Consider the following 17,277-nt stretch of genomic DNA (forward strand, 5'->3'; position numbering starts at 1 on the left):
TAAAGACATGCATGAAAAGTGTTCAACACTGTTAATCAAATAAAAAGTAAAACCCCAATGATCTCCTACTACATGCCTATTAGAATATGACAATTAAAAAGACGAGCAGCTGGGCATGGTGGCGCACACCTGGAATTCCAGCACTTGGGAGGCTGAGGCAGAAGGATTATCTCATTATCTTATTATTCGAGGCCTGGCTGGGCTACATAATGAGGTCAAGACCAGCCTGCCCTGCAGAGTGAGACCCTGTCTCAAAGAAACAAAACACAAACAAACGAACAAACAAAAACTGAGCATACCACATATGTTATGAAGGCACTCACACACCTTAGGTACTGACATAAATTAGTATACCCACTTTGTAAAATAGCTGGCATTTCCTAAGCTAACCATATACCTGAAATATGACTCCCAAGTATTTATCTGAGAGAAATGAAAGCACATATCTATACAATGATGTGTATATGAAAATTCATAGAAGTTTTATTTTATATAGTGAAAGACTAGATATAATCCAACAACATGTGAGTAGGTAAACTGTGGTATTTAAATAAATACGGGAGTATTATTTACTCAGCAATAAACAGAATGATACACGGCATAACATAGGTGAATTCTAAATCACTATCCTGAGTGAAAAAAGACAAACAGTACATGCTACATGATTCTGTTGGTATAAAACTCTAGAAGATGAAAACTACTGGCAAAGTGAGGATCAGTGAAGTGGACAGTTGACAAAGGAGCATGAGAAAACTTTTGGGGGTGACAGATATCCTGAAGGTGATGAGGATTACATACATGTGTCAAAATTTATTGAATTGTATAACTTAATACATGTAATTTATTAAAAGTCAATAATAACTTAGTAAGGCCATTAAAATTTCTTTTTCCCCTCTCACTGAGTTTATTGACACGTTTTAGGTTTACAGTACAGTTACATTCATCATTGGGATCTTGTACCTTTATATGACAGGTCTTGGTTCTCATGTTTTCCTCTCGTCCCTGCCCTCCCTTCAACCCCTCCTTCCCTCCTAAAAATTCTTTTAAAAAAAGGTGGTGTGATAGAGCATGCCTGTAATCTGAGTTACTTAGGAGGCTGAGGCAGGAGAATCACAAGTTTAAGGCCAGTCTGGACTCTGTAGTGAGAGTCTCAAAAGACCAAAACTTAAAATAAATAGATACACAAATAAATGAAGGGGGATATAGTTGAGTTGTAGAGTACTTACCTATCATTCATGAGCCCTTGGGTTCAATCTCCAGGAACACAGACACACAAAATACCTAAAAGAAAATATCTATAATCTAATCTATAATCGGTCCATCACTGCTCAAATTTTAAAAAACAAAAGCTTAAACCAAGCCTGTAATCTCAGCTACTTGGGAGGTTGAGACAAGAGGATCCCAAGTTTGAGCCCAACCTGAGAAAATTACTGTGATCCCCAAATCAAAATGAAAAGGGTTGGGATGTAGCTCAGTAGTAGAGTGCTTGCCTAGCATGTGAAAGGTCTTGGGTTCAATCTTCACTACTGCAAAAAACCTCCAAAAAACAAAACAAAACAAAATTAAATTTCCCTCATATCCCCTGTCATTGAACACTTCCCATTCAGAGAAAAATACTATGCAGAATTATCACTATAAATAATTTTGCATACTTTTAACTTCATCTGAATTAAATCATATAATATTTAATCTTTTCTGTCTTCTCACATCATTCCCTGTGAGATACACCAATATACTTGTCTTTTGTTTTGTTTTTCTCTCTCTCTCTCTTTCTTTTTTGAGACTGGGTCTTGCTTTGTAGCCCAAGCTAGCCTCAAATTCAAGACACTGTTCCTGCCTCAGCCTCCCAAGTGCTGGGATTATAGGCATGCACCACCACATTCAGCTTTATACTTGCTTATCGCAGTGTTTCTTTCTTTTTTTTTTTTTCTGTCGGCATGTATAGCACAATATATTTTTCTTTCTACTGTAGATAAACATATGGATCATTGTTATTTTTTCATGAATCAATGTATTGTATAGTATCGTTTTTTGTTTGTGGTACTGGAGATTGAACCCAGGGCCTTTATACTGAGCTACATCCCCAGTCCTTTTAGTTTTTGAGAAAGGTTATTACTCTGTTGCCGAGACGGGGCTTGGACTTGTGATCCTCCTGCCTCAGCCTCTGCTCAGTTAGTGTCCAGTTTTTCTACACCTACTGAGTTTATTGTATGATTTTTAATTTTAGTAATGTGATAAATTTTTAATTAAATGGATTGCAATGTATTTTACCTAAAATGAACACAAATGAAAGAGGTTTCCGACTCTCCTGTTCCTATTTTCCTGTTTCCAACAGGGGTGATTAGAACTAAAATTTCTTCCTTCTTGCCTTGATGTGTCTGTAATGCTTAGAGTTACTGCCATATTTTTACTTTTTTGGTATTGAAGGTTGAACCTAGAGCCTTTTAAATTATTTTTGAGACAGGATCTTGCTGTATTGCTCAGGTTGGGCTCAAACTTGCAATCCTCCTGCCTCAACCTCCTTCAGTGCTCAGATTATAGGCATGTGCCAACAACTGCCAACTTCAGCAACTCTGTGGTGATGGCCATGAAAACCAAAGACAGGGCCCAGGGTTTAAGCTCAGCAGTTCCGCCGCCTGCCTTGCACGCGCAAGGACCTGATTCAATCCCCGGTACCATAAAAAAAGAAAACCAAAGACAATACACCAAGAATTACAGGGGGGAAAGATCAGAAAAACCTGTCTTGTGACATAATTGAGTTGCTACAACAACCCTGAGTACACCTGTTTCTGTTTGCTGTTCACTTAATTGAGCAACAGACTTACAGTTTCAAACATCCTAGCCGGAAATTCTTTCCCTTACAACCAAAAATAACACTGAATTACTCAGTTAATACTTCTTTTCCCTTTCCTGACTTTCCCTATTGCCTCTATATTCCATTCCTTCATACTACATAATATCCTAAACTTATCACACAATCATTGTCGTTACCATATAAGTAACTGTTTATGTTCCTATTTATTTGTATTGTCAGAGGTCTGGCACTCTGCCTAGCCCATAAGAGTTATTTTAAAAGTTCAGCCAGGAGTGGTGGTGCATACTTGTATTCCCAGTACAGTATTCAGGAGGCTGTGGCCAGAGAATTGCCATGAGTTTGAGGCCAGCCTGGGCTATAAAGAGAGTTCAAGACCAAACTAAACTAGCGGAGGCCTTGTTTAAAAAAAAAAAAGGAAAGGAAAGGAAAAAGAAAAAGAAAAAATTTGACAAGTTTAATGTTCAATGATGAATGAATGTCTATGATTTGGTCTCCCTAAAAATGAGGAAACACTGAGGAATTAAAAAGACAAAAACTATCATAAGGACTCTCTTGAAGCTGAGAATACTGGTACACACCTGTAATCCCAGCAACCTGATAAGACTCCTCATTTCAAAAGAAGAAAATAAAAAGGACTCTCGGGGTAAGAAAGCTTCAGAAGTTGTAGAATGTTTTGTGTGTGCAAGTATTAAGGGAAATACTATGATCTAATAACTAGTAGTAACAAAAATAGCACTTTGTATTTCTGTAGTGCTTTTCACAAATAATGTTTGTATTTACAAATATAAATCTCAAGATTCTAGCAAGCTCCTAAGTTTTGGCAATTATGACTAAAGCTGTCATAAATGTCTCTGCGCAGGTTTTTGTGTGGTCATAATTATACAATTTCTTTGGGTTGGGTAAATACCAAGAAGCATGATTACTGGATCATGTAGTATGAATATGTTTAGCTTTGTAAAAAACCATCAAACTGTCTTCTAAAGTAGCTGTACCATTATGCATATCTACCAACAATGAATGAGGGTTCCTGTTGGTCCACACCCTGGCTGGCAACGGATGCTGTCAGTGTCCTGAATTTGGACCATTCTAATAGTTGTAGTATGAAGGTTTTTTCCTCTCTCCTTTTGAACATTTAACCATTTATTTATTTATGGTTTTTTTGAGACAGGGTCTCGTTATATAGTTTAGTGGTCTTGAACTCATTATGTAGTCCAGGCTGGGCTTGAACTCATAGTGATCCTCCTGTCTCAGTCTCCAAAGTGCTGGGATTACAGGTGTGTGCCACCACACTCAGCTAAAATTTAACTTTTTTCCCCCACGTTACCAGGGATCAATCTCAGGACCTGTGCTTATAAGGCAGGTGCAGTGCCACTGAGCTAAATCACCAACCTACATATATATATATATATAGAGAGAGAGAGAGATAGATAGATAGATAGATATATATATATATATATTTTTTTTTTGTGCGGGACTGGAGATCAAACTCAGGACTTTGCACTTGAGAGGCAGACATGATGCCACTGAGGTAAATCCCTGGCCCAAATTTAACTATTTTTAACTGACAAATGATTGTCTATATTTATGGAGTACAGTGTTGAATTTTATAAACTTTTTTTTTGGTACTGGGGATCGGGACCTTGTGCTTACAAGGCAGGTGGCAGAATCCCTGAACTAAATCCCCGGCCCTAGTGTGCAATTTTAAAACATGCATATCCTATAGAATAATCAAAGCAGGTAATTAATATATCTCACCTCACATATTTATTTGTGCTTAGAAGATTTAAAATCTATTCTTTCAGTAATTTTGAAATACGTTATTATTAATAACCACCATACTGAACAATACATAGATCATCAGAACTTATATTTCCTAACTGAAACTTTGTACTGTCAACCAATATTCCTCCTTTCTCTGTTCACATCCTTACTTCAGCCTCTTGTAAACCCTACTCTACTTCTATGAATTTGATTCTTTTAGATTCTACATATAAATCAGACATTGCTGCATTTGTTTTTCTGTGCCTGGCTTATTTCACTTAGCATACGGTACTCTGGATTTGCCCATGTTATTCCAAATAACAATATTTCCTTCTTCTTAAAGGCTGAACAGCATCCTATTTGTATAATGCACATTTTAAAAATACATTCATCTATTGATGGACTCTTAGGGTATTTTCTTTTTTCTTTTCTTTGCACTGGGAATCAAACTCAGGACCTTGCACTTGTGAGGCAGGTGTGGTGCCATTGAGCTAAATCCCTGGCACTAGGTTATTTTCATATCTTGATTATTGTGCATAATCCTGCAATGAACATGGCAGTGTAGAAATCTCTTCAATGTATTGATTTTGGGGTTTTTTTTTTTTTTTTTGGTACCAGGGATTGAACTTGGGTCCTTGTGCTTGCAAGGCAGGCGGCAGAACCACTGAGCTAAATCCCTGGCCCTTCAGTGTATTGATTTCAATTCCTGTGAATATACAATATACCCAAAAGTGGAATTACTTAATCACATGGTAATTGTTTTCCAGTATGGTTTTACTAATTTACATTCACACCAACAGCATATAAGCATTCTCTTTATATCCTTACTAACACTTATCTTTCATTTGGGGGGTAATAGCCATTTTAACTAAGCTATCAAGTGACATCTCATTTTGGTTTCAGTTTGTATTGCCCTGAGGATTAGTGATGTAAAGCATTTTTTTCATTTTCTTTTAGCCATTTGTATTTCTGATTTTGATATTTATTTGGGACCTCTGCTCATTTTTTTAAAAAGGGATTTACTTGTTATTTTAGATATTAGGCCCTTATCTAATGTAGGGTTTGCAAATATTTTCTTTGTCTTTTGTTTCTTCACTTTGTTCATTGTTTCCTTTGCTATGTGGAAGCTTTTTAGTTTGATGTAATCTCATTTGCACATTTTTGCTGTTGTTTGCTGTGTTTTGGTGGTCATATCCAAGACATTGCTACAGACCAATATAATGGAAATTTCCCCCAGTGTTGTGATGTATCTAAATCTTTAATTCTTTTCGAGTTCTCCCCCCACCTCATTTTTTTGTTTGTTTGTTTGTTTTGGTTACTCAGGCTGATTTTGAACTCCCTGTGTAGCCCAGACTGGCCTCTTGAGTTGATTTTTGTATAAGTGGTAAAGTAAGGATCAATTTCATTGTTCTGCATGTGAACGGTATTTCCTCAAAACCATTTTTTTTTCTTTTCTTTTTATTGAGTCTATTGGTACATTCTAGGTATACAATACAGTTATCAAAACCATTTCTTGAATAGACTGCATTTTCCTCATTATATGCTCTTAGTCTTTTTTCAAAAATCAATTGACCACAGAAATGTGGGTTTATTTTTGGGCTCTCCTATTCCACAGTATGTCTTGAGTTTTTGGAGACTGAACCCATGGGAGCTCTACCACTGAGCTACATCCCCAGCTCTTTTTATTTTATTTTGAGACAAGATCTTGCTAAATTGTCCAGGCTGGCATCAAACTTGAAGATCCTCCTGCCTCTTGTGGCAAGTGAGTTTACAGGTTTTTATAGATGTGTGCTACTCCATCTAGTAACATGTGTTTTTTCATGCCAGTGCTGTGCTGTTTTGATTACTATAGCTCAGTATTAGATTTTGAAATCAGAAAGTGTGATGCCTTCAGCTCTTTGTATTTGCTCATAACTGTTTTGCATATTTGAAATCTTTGGTGATTCCACATGAATTTTAGAATATTTTTTCTATTTGTGTGAGAAATAATTTTGAACTCTAAAAAATTTTTTGTTGGTTTATGTTATTTTTGTTGTTGTTGTTCTAGGATGTAAACCCAGGGCCTTATGCATGCTACCACTGAGCTGCTCCCCAGCTGATATTGAAAAGCAAGTCTATTGATCACTTTATTATGGACATTTTAACAATATTAATTCTAACTCATAAAAATGGGATATCCTTCTATTTATCTGTCTTCCTTAATTTTTATCAATGTTTTATTGTTTTTAGTGTACAGATTTTTTACTCTTAAATTTATTATTTTATTTTAAAATTATTATTTTTTGTACCAGGGATTGAACTTGGGACCTTGTGCTTTTGAGGCAGGTGGCAGCACCAATGAGCTAAATTCCTGGCCCATATATTTTTTTTAACTATTTTTTTGGGGGGGTACCAGAGATCAGACTCCGGTCCTTGAGCTTGCGAGGCAGGCAGCAGAAACACTGAGCTAAATCCCCAGCCCCATATTTTATTTTTTGACGCTATTAGAAATGGTATTGTTTTCTCTTTTCTAGGTTATTGTTCAGTTTTTGTTTTTTTGTTTTGTTTTGGTTTTTTTTTTTTTTTTTTCTTTTTTGTTTTTTAAAAAAAGGGTTCTCGGTCATATTCTTTAATCCATGTGTCTCTAGGAAACATCACACTTGATAAGTATTTCTAAATACATAATAAGGGTATGGCTTGTAGCATAATAACATAGGTATATAACTACAGATAGTCTATATCTGTATAGGCTATATAACTTTTTTTTTTTTTTTTTGACAAGGTTTCACTAGTCCAGGCTGGCCTCAAACTCACAGGCAGTCCTCCTGCCTCAGCCTCCCAAGTGCTGGGATTACAGGCATGTACCACCATGCCCAGCTCTATTGTTACTTATATGTTGATTTTTTATCTTGAAACTTTACTGAATTTTCAGTTCAAATGTCCTTTGGTGGAGTTAAAGTTTTCTATATATAAGATACGTTGGGGGCCTGAGTTTGATCCCTGGAACACCCCCAAAATGATCATGTTGTCAAATAATTTAACTTCTTTTCTGATTTAGATGCTTTCTTAATTTTAGATGCTTTAGATTTTAGATGCTTTTTTAATTTTAATTTTTGGGGTGCTGGGGATTCAACCCAGGGCCTTGCACATGCTAAACACACATCCTCCCACTAAACTATACCCACAACCCCAGATTTGGATTTTTTTTTCTTTCTTTCCTTTTTTTTTGTCTTTTTTTTTCCCACCTAATTGTTGTGGCTCTTTATTTCTGAAAGATAAATTTGTGGGGTGCAGAATTCTAGGTTGTTAAATTTTTCCGGCAACAGTAAATATTTCACTCTACTCTTTCCTTCAATAAATGGTTTCTGAAGGTAAATCAGATGTAATTTTTAGCTTTGCCTCTTAATAGCTAAGGTCCTCCCTCCCCAGATTCTATCAGGACATTTTTCCTTATTTCTGATTTTGTGCAGTTTGACCGTGATGTGCCTAAGTACAGTTTTCTTGTTTTTTGTTTTTTGGTACCAGGGATTGAACTCAGCACCTTGTGCTGCCTATGTTCAGTTTTTAAGTTTTTATCCTGTTTTGTGTTCTCTAAGCTTCTTGATCTATAGTTCAGTGTCTAACATTACTTTGGGGAAATCCTTAGTTATTACTGTTTCAAATATTGCTTCTGTTTTTCTTCTTTTGGAATTGCCATATGTGCCATACCTTTTGTAGCTATGCCACAGTTCTTGAATATTCTTTTTTTTTTTTTGAGACAGGGTCTCACTATGTAGTTGAGACTGACCTGGAACTCACTATGTAGCCCAGGTTGGTCTGAAACTCACAGCAGTCCTCCTGGCTCAGACTCCTGAGTACTGGGATTACAGGTGTGCGCCACCATGCCTGGGTGTTCTTGAATATTTTATTGTTTTTTTTAAGGTTTATTTTCCTTTGCTTCCAGGTTTTAAAGTTTCTATTGTTATATTTTTAAGTTTAGAGATTTTTAGCAGTGTCTAATCTACAAATGAGTTAAAGACATTGTTTCTGCTAGTGTTTTTGATCTCTAACATTTCTTTTTAAATGTCTCCTTAGAATTTTCATTATCTTATATTATCTATTTATATTATCTGTTTATTTGACTGTACTTGGGATCAAATCCAGAGCCTTCTGTGTGCTAGAAACTGATCTACCACTGAGTTATATTCCCAGTCCTATATTACCTATTTTAAAAATATTTTTACTTTTTCCATGAGAACCCTTTAGAATATTAATCCTAATTATTTTAATCTCCTGTTTCAATAAAATTCTGCCATATCTAACTCATTTTGATGCTTATTCAGTTTCTAGTGTTTTTTTTTTTTCCTTTTGGTGTGCCTTGCTAGTTTTTTTGAAATCCAGGCATGATGTACCAGGCAAAAGAAAGTCCAGTAAACAGGCCTTTGACATTGTGGTGGTACTACATGGGAGAAAGGAAGTGTTCCGCAGTCCTTTAAGTGGGTCTCAGGCTTTTGGTGAGCCTATGACCCCTGAACTGTGAACCACGCTAGAGCATCTCAGGTTTTTTGGTTTTTTTCTCCCTCGGGGGAAACAGAATAATTAGAAAAGTTGTAGTTCTGTGAGTTTTTTTGTTTGTTTTTCTCTTTGTATTGAGGATTGAACTCGGGACCTTGTGCTTGTGAGACAGGCAGCAGCACTACTGAGCTAAATTCCTGGCTCTGTAGTTTGGTGTTTGCTAGATTCTGGTAAAACCTAGCAGGCTAGACTCCAGTAAAACAGATTTTTTTAGGACAGATCTTGTTGAGAACAGAACACTCTGGAGTATTTCAAAATGGTTTTGCACCCCCTCTACCACTAGCTTTTGTGAGAGGACAGGGATTTTTCTCCAATTTTCTCTGTGAAAATGTGGTAATGCCTCTGGGTAAAACTCACAAAAATGTGTGTGTGTGTGGGGGGTCTCTCCCTATTCCTGGATCCCCTGGAGTTTTTATTTCTCAGAGTTGTCCACACTGAGCCTCCAGCAATTATCAATTATAGTTCAGGTTTCTCTACTCCAGCACTGGTGCCCACTGAGGCTTCTGTTCATGGAATCATAATGTATTAGGTTGTAATTCTCTCCTCTTGTATGTCTCTCCAATTTAGCGGGCAGCACTTTGCCCTGTTACCTCACTTCTCTATGATATGATATTTAAAGTGCATTATTGCTATTTCAATTTTCAGCTTTTTACTTGTCAGAATAGAGTGACAGCTTCTCACATATATATGTGCGTGGGTATATATGTACTAATACTTATATATATGCTTTACTTTTGTGTTGCAAAAATATATTTATATTGGGCACATTTTCTGTTTTGTTTTGTTTTGATTTGATTTGGTTTTGGAGACAGGGTCTCACTATGTAGTTAAGGCTGACCCGGAACTCATTATGTAGCCCAGGCTTGTCTCGAACTCACAGTGGTCCTCCTGCCTCAGCCTCCCAAGTGCTGGGATTACAGGCGTGGCCCACCATGCCCGGCCATATATTGGGCACATTTTAAAATCTGCTTCTCTCAGGAGTTCCAGGACAGTCTCAACTATATAGTGAGACTCTGTCTCAAAAAGCAAAACAAACAAACAAACAAAAAAATCTGCTTTTTTGGGCCAGGGATTTAGCTCAGTGGTTCCACCTGCCTTGCAAGCACAAGGTCCCCAGTTCAATTCTGGTACCAACAAAACAAAACAAACAAAAAAAACAACACCTTAGCTGGGTGTGGTGGTGAATGCCTATAATCTCAGCACTCAGGAGGCTGAGGCAGGAGGATAGTTGTGAGACCAGCCTGGGCTACATAATGAGTTCCAAGTCAGTCTCAACTACATAGTGAGACCCTAAAAACAAACAAAACAAAACAAAAAAATAAAATTGCTTCCATTTCTTCTATCACTTAGCAGTACATCTTTGAAACTTTTTCTGTTAATAAATATTGCCCTGTATCATTACTTTACTGGAGGCATTACATTTATTGTATAGATATGTACTAATTTATTGAACTGTTGTTGGAAATTAGGATTTTTCTTTTCAATACAGGGGATTAAACCCAAGGACTGCTGAACAATATCTCCAGCCCTTTTTATTTAATTTTAAAAATTTTGAAACAAGGTCTCACTAAATTGCTTAGCCTGGCCTTGAATTTGAGAACCTCCTGCCTCAGCCTCCCCAGTAGCTAGGATTAAAAATGTGTACCACCACACCCAGCTGAAATTACAGTATTTTTTTTAACATTTCAAACAATGCTGCACCAAATATTTTTATACATTTGTACATTTATATGATTGTTTCCCTATAATTATTCCATTAAAATAATACTTGTGGATTTTTCCAATTACAAAATTAAATGTAGAAAATTTGGAAAATACAGGCAAGTCCATCCCCAGAAATAACCACCACTATCAGCACTTTTGTTTGTTTTGTTTTGTTTTGTTGTTTTTTGAGACAGGGTCTTACTAGAGACTTGACCTGGAACTCACTTTGTAGCCCAGGCTGGTCCAACTCATACCGATCCTCCTGCCTCAGCCTCCTGAGTACTGGGATTACAGGCATGCGCCACCACAGCTGGCACCACTGTCAACATTTAAGCCATGTTCTAACTTTAATTATAAGAATACTGTCCAGTAAGTAATTAGCCATTGCCAAAACCTGATCTTCCTGATTTTGGTCGTGGGAGAAACTCTGTCCCAGCAATGTGACTTTTCTAACTATGGACTGCATATTGATTTTTTTCTACTTTATTTTTGTGCATTCTAGAGGTACTCATTCTTCCTAGATATTATCTCATTTCTCACAGATGTGTTTAAAGAGCAGTTTGTAATACAGTTAAATTTCTTGTCTCACTTCTAGGTCTAAGAAGATTCCCAAGTGACTGTAAAATTAAATGCAAGCCTGTTGAAAGCAAATTTCAATGTTTCAGTAAAATGTTTCTTTTGTTGTCTTTCATGGATATACACTGCTTTGTCTATTCTTTGCTTTCATATATTGCCTGTAGTTTTTCATTTACATACTGCCTCTATGGTCGTCTTCTGCCCTGGATTACTAAATGAAGTTTCATCAGATCCTGGCTAGGCTAAGCCGTAAAAGGCACATCATTACAGGCCCCTGACATGAGTGCATAGTGGCATGGTCCCCCATTGCAGATCCAAAGATGCCTCACAGGTAAGAAATGGGTATAAAGAAGGAAAATAAAAACCAGAAAAGACCTCTGGAGAATCAGAAAGTAGTTATGATTTGGTAAAGGAAGGGAAATCTCACATGGTACATGGGAAGGTTAGGCTTCTAAAATGGGGATAGACGTAGGAAGAGATTTTGAACTGGGTTCTTTTCTATCTACCATATTGCTGAACAGATCACTGTGTTCTCCATCTGCCCGACTGCAATTCCAAAAAAGCAGAAGTGCTAAGAGGTTCATGGGGGAACACTACTGGCAGGCAGGATTAAAAAGGTGGTTCTATTGAAAGGCATCTAAGGATTCTTCCTGTTTTCCTCCATAGGCGTTCTTTTCACCCAGAGATCTAATCAGTTGTTTTTAGAAAGGAACAAAGCCCCGAAGAAGATACAAAAAGGTTCCTAACAGGGCAAAGTTCCCCGGAGAACAATACAAATGAGGCTATTCAATGCTGGACCCCCAGTGTATCAGGGGTGGCACAAGCTAAGCTATAGCTCCAGTTCCTCCCACCTCTTTTTCCATCCATTGCCCACCAAGATAGCTAAGAGTCATGACTGAAAATGATCTTGCTAGTAAAAATGATACATGCATGTAATCCCAGCCATCTGGGAGGCTGAAACAGGAGTATGGAAAGTTCAAGCCCAGTCTGGCCAATTTAGTGAGATCCTACCTCAACATATTAAATTAAAAGGGAGAAGGGACTGCAGATGTAGCTCAGTGCAGAGGCCCTGGTCTGTCTGACTCTCAGAAACACACACACACACAAAGACTAGAAAGGTAATAAACTGAACAACCTATTCTACATGACAAGAGTGAATAGAACACAAGCCAAATAAATGTCCTCCCCAAAATGAAGGAGGATATTGAGGATATCTATTGTTAATAAATCAAAAATAAATAATAATAAATAAATAAATAAGCTAGGCGTGGTGGCACATGCCTGTAATCCCAGCACTCGGAAGGCTGAGGCAGTAGGATCGCTGTGAGTTCAAGACCAGCCTGGGATACATAGTGAGTTCCAGGTGAGTCTCAACTACATATGAGATCCTGTCTCAAAAAGATAAATAAATAAATAAATAAATAAATAAATAAATAAATAATCATAAGTAGGATTATTGTATATACAAAACTTAACTGAGGCAATGGGTCTTCAGCAGGCTGCAGGGCATGCATGGGCATAGAATCAGCATACTTCCATATGGTAAACTTAGAAAATGTGACTTGGAGGGTGGTATATGAAAAAATGAAGGTGCTTGCAATTTTTTCAGAATCTCATTGGTTTCAAAGCTCATATTCTTATCATCTTGATTAAAGACAATGAAAAAAGTTGTCAGTATGAAGAATCTAACAAAGATGACCCCAAAATACTGGGAGCTAAACCTAGCACTAAGAAAAAAACAAGTGTAGCTGGGTGTGGTGGTATATACCTGTAACCCCAGCACTCGAGAGGCTGAGGCAGGAGGATTGCTGTGCATTCAAGACCAGACTGGGCTACATAGTTCCAGGTCAGTCTCAACTACATAGTGAGACACTGTCTCAAACAAAACAAAACAAAACAAAACAAAAAAACAAATGTAAACCTTCAAATGGAATCATACCCCAAACCCAGGGCACATCAGAAAGAGACAGCCACTGACTAAAAGACCCCCAAATGACAATAGAAGAGATATCCTTCCTGACTGAACTGCAAACCTCAACCCAGAGGTACAACTAAAATGAGAAAATAAGGCAATACAATCTTTTTGGGGGCACTGGGGATTGAACTTGGGACTTTATTCTTGCAAGACAGGCAGCAGCACCACTGAGCTAAATCCCCCGCCCTAGAGTATAATCTTTAATTCTTTCAGAAATATATCCAAGAGTGGTAGCTGGGCCAAATGGTATTTCTACCATTTAGCCTTTTAAGGAAAACCCATACTGATTTCTATAATAGTGGTACTAATTTACATTTCCACCAACAATATATGATGGTTCCTGTACCCCTGCATCCTTGCCAGCATTCCTTGTTTTTTGTTTTCTTGATAGCCGTTTTGACTAGGGTGAGATGTAATCTCAATGCAGTTTTAGGTTTTTAAAAATTTTTTGTGTGTGTGGTTTTTTTGTTGTTGTTGTTGTTGAGGTTGTGGTACCGGGAATCAAACTTGGGACCTTGCACGTTACTACTGAGCTAAATCCCTGGCCCAAGTGTGTTCATTTAAGAAGTATCTATTGTCAGTTCATTTGCCCATTTAAAATTTTTTTTGCCCATTTTTTAAAACATTAGATTTATTGTCTTAATATGCCATACTTTGAGGACACACTCTTAAGTGAAATAAATAAGACACACATGTAAATATTGAAGTTTCTCTAGTGTGAAAAACTAAAAGTGTAAATAAGTTCCAAATTGTATAACTGACAGTGTGAAATAGGAAGAAAAGAACTAAAGGTGTAGGGGAAGTGGGAAGGGTAGGGGAAAGGAAATAAGGGAACAGAAAAAATAGGAGAAAAGGAAAAAATGGAGAAAAAGTCTTTGTAAATAAGGAAGGGTGGAGGGGTGAAGGGAGGGCAGGGGTAAGGGGAAAAAATGAGAACCAAGGTCTGTCATATAAAGGTACAAGATCCCAATGATGAATGTAACTGTACTGTATATTTAAAAAGTATCATGAAAAAAAAAATGCCACACTTTGTATTGCAACATGGCCATTTTTGTGAGGGTAGGGAGTTTGATTTCAAAACAATGTTTCGTGTAAAGCTCTTTTATGCAGAAATTGCCATGATGACTGATGTTCAAATTTTCTTTAGTGTTGCAAGACTCACACGGTAAACATAAAACTTCTACACTTTTTCAGGAATGTGCACTCAACAGAAAACACAAAGGCATTAATACTGTAGCAGCTATTTAAAGATATGCAGGTTACAGAAATGAACATGGAGGTACTAGGATAATTGACATTCTTTTCAGAGGATTAAATTCATTACAAAAAAAAAGTGCTTTTAATGCAGTGTCATATCTATGCTGCCATGTCACAAAAATAGGTTTGCTAAGGCAGGTGAGGTGTGTAGATGCTGCACACCTCATGAACTGCAATCAGTTGGAACTATAAATAATACTTTTAAAAGTTTACCATCTGACCAGTGGCTAATACTTTCAAGGCATTCAATTAGCTTAGCCTCTGCAGTATTCTAAACTATTCACATTGACAATCACATTCACTGTAGTGCTTGCAGAAAAGGAGGCATATAACCAGTTCTTGTTGGCTAAAGTAAGATGGGAAGACATTCCTTGGGTTGTACATAAAAATAACTGTGTTAAACAGACTAATGACAATCGTCGACAAGCTGCTTAAATGAACAGTATCTCCTTCATTCATTGTGTTGGAAGGGTCCAGTGGAGAGGGAAAAAAAACAAAAAACAAAATCTCATACTATTCCAATAGACTGAGCTGGAAAAATGAAAGCCCCTTATGATCCAAATGGCACTTGATGGTTTTCCTTTGGGTGAAACTATTACATTGCCTCCTAGTTTCTCTCCAAGAGTTGAAAAGTCCTTAATATCATCCAAGGCATTTACTTGCCATTCATGTTTAATACCTGTAAATTTCTTTTTTAAAATTGAGTTTACTGGTACATTTTAGGGATACAGTACAGTTACATTCATCATTGGGATCTTGTACCTTTACATGACAGGTCTTGGCTCTCATTTTTTCCCCTTGTCCCTGCCCTCCCTTCATGTAAATTACTTTTTAATGGCATCTTTAGAGCTAGCATAAATTCTTTTGCTTTGTAATGGTGCACTTTCAGGAGCCCAGAATATAAATATTAGGTCTGTCTTATGTGACATCGGTACAAAGCATACGGGCAATCATTCAGAAGTTGCCCAGGTTGGCTTCAAACTCAGTCCTCCTGCCTCAGCATCTCAGAGTGCTGGGATTATAGACACAGACCTCACACCCACTCTGACAATTCTTTGATTTCCACAGGAAGCTTCACACCGTTTATCTACCAGCTTCTTTCCATGTGCCATTGCCTCATATCCTTACTTCCTTCGCTACCCAGTTTAAATTCCATGGTCAGTAATTATAATCAGCCCTTTGCATAGGACTCTCAACTCCTACTCACTTTTTCCTCTTTTGCTTTGAATTACTCCTTGACTGACCACAGCTCAGCTTAAATATAATTTTCGCTGTCTACCCCATCCCTGCACCCTGATAGCTGAATGTATCTTTAGGAAAACTTGGAACTTGCTGACTGCTCTGTTTAAATAATCATTAACCTCTAACAGCCTCAGAATGCTGCTTTGCAAAAATATTATCTATTTCTCTAATTCATTCAGTTCCTGGACAATTCTATATTTTCTCTATCTTCCTCAAATCTTTAAGACCTTCTCTTCTATATTCATTCTTAGCTGATAACATAGCTCTTCATTGCACTGGAAGCAATCTGCCTCACCTAACCTATCTGCATCTGTACCCATACATTCTAGTTTTCCTTTGTTACCGATAGATGTCTGACTCCCATCAAATGTCAGGCTCTTCACCTACACTTTAGATCCCACCTCCTTTCTCCTATTTCAAGGATATTGCTCTAGAAACTCCTCTCTCTCTCTCCCTCCCCCTCTCCCTCTTCTTGTTTGCTTCCTTCTCTCCTTTTTTCCTTCTCCAAAATGATTTTCTGTTTATTTATTTTATTTTATTTTATTTTTTTTTTGGTACCAGGGATTGAACTCAGGACCTTGTGCTTATGAGGCAGGTGGCAGAATCACTGAGCTAAATCCTGGGCCCTTCCTGTTTAATTTTTTAAAAAAAATAAGAAGCAATTATCTCATACCCACTTCCTGCCACCTACTGCCCTATTACTCTACTTCCCTTTACAGCAAAATTATTTAAAAAAAAAAAAAACTATATAAATTCAGGGCCAGAGATGTAGCTCAGTGGAGCAGCATCTGCCTGGCAAGTGCAAGGCCCTGACTTTGATTCCTGGCACCAAAACCCCCCCCACTAAAAAAAAAAAACAACTATATCAATTTATTGTCACCAATTTCCTTCCTCACCTGAACCTCTTTAAATCTGGGTTTTCGTTGCTGCTTTCCCATCAAAACTGCTTTTATCAAGATCATCAAAAAATTCCTTGTTCTTATAACTAATGATCAATTTTCAGCCCTTCTTTTTCTTGAGCTATCAGAAACATTTAAAACTTCTGAGATCACTTCTTGGCCTTTTGGCTAAGATCAAGTGTAGTATCTATTCTTAATCAGTAAAATTTCTGGTCACTTTCTTTTTTTTTTTTTTTTTTTTTTGTTTTTTGGGACAGGGTCTCACTGTGTAGTTGAGACTGACCTGGAACTCACTATGTAGCCCAGGCTGGTCTTGAACTCACAGAGATCCTTCTGCCTCAGCCTCCTGAGTGCTGGGATTGCAGGACTGTGCCACCACATCTGGCTTCTGGTCACTTTCTTTTAAATAATTTTTTTATATGGCTTCCAGAACAGCATAGTCTCCTGGTTTGCTTCCTACCTTTCTGACCACTTGTCATCTTTTTGATGCTTCCTCCTTAGCTTTTTTTTTTTTT

At 37.3% G+C, this 17,277-nt stretch overlaps 2 protein-coding genes and 1 pseudogene across 3 annotated transcripts in view; 2 read left to right on the forward strand and 1 right to left on the reverse strand.

The window, feature by feature from the left end:
• Fam186a (family with sequence similarity 186 member A) overlaps positions 1–11,936 on the forward strand; it is an 81,655-nt gene extending 69,719 nt beyond the window's left edge. For both annotated transcript variants that reach the window (XM_010623680.2, XM_019207434.1), the window contains one exon: positions 11,409–11,936. In XM_010623680.2, the coding sequence (XP_010621982.1) occupies positions 11,409–11,430 (22 nt within the window). In that variant the 3' untranslated portion in view covers positions 11,431–11,936. The remainder of the gene's footprint in view (positions 1–11,408) is intronic.
• The window catches only part of Larp4 (La ribonucleoprotein 4), a 167,994-nt gene that overhangs the window by 141,974 nt on the left and 8,743 nt on the right, over positions 1–17,277 (reverse strand). The window lies entirely within an intron of this gene.
• On the forward strand, positions 16,911–17,085 carry LOC117286211 (annotated as a pseudogene).

Source organism: Fukomys damarensis, unplaced genomic scaffold (genome assembly GCF_012274545.1).
Source record: "Fukomys damarensis isolate Sample0158 unplaced genomic scaffold, DMR_v1.0_HiC HiC_scaffold_15, whole genome shotgun sequence".
Classification (NCBI taxonomy): domain Eukaryota; kingdom Metazoa; phylum Chordata; class Mammalia; order Rodentia; family Bathyergidae; genus Fukomys; species Fukomys damarensis.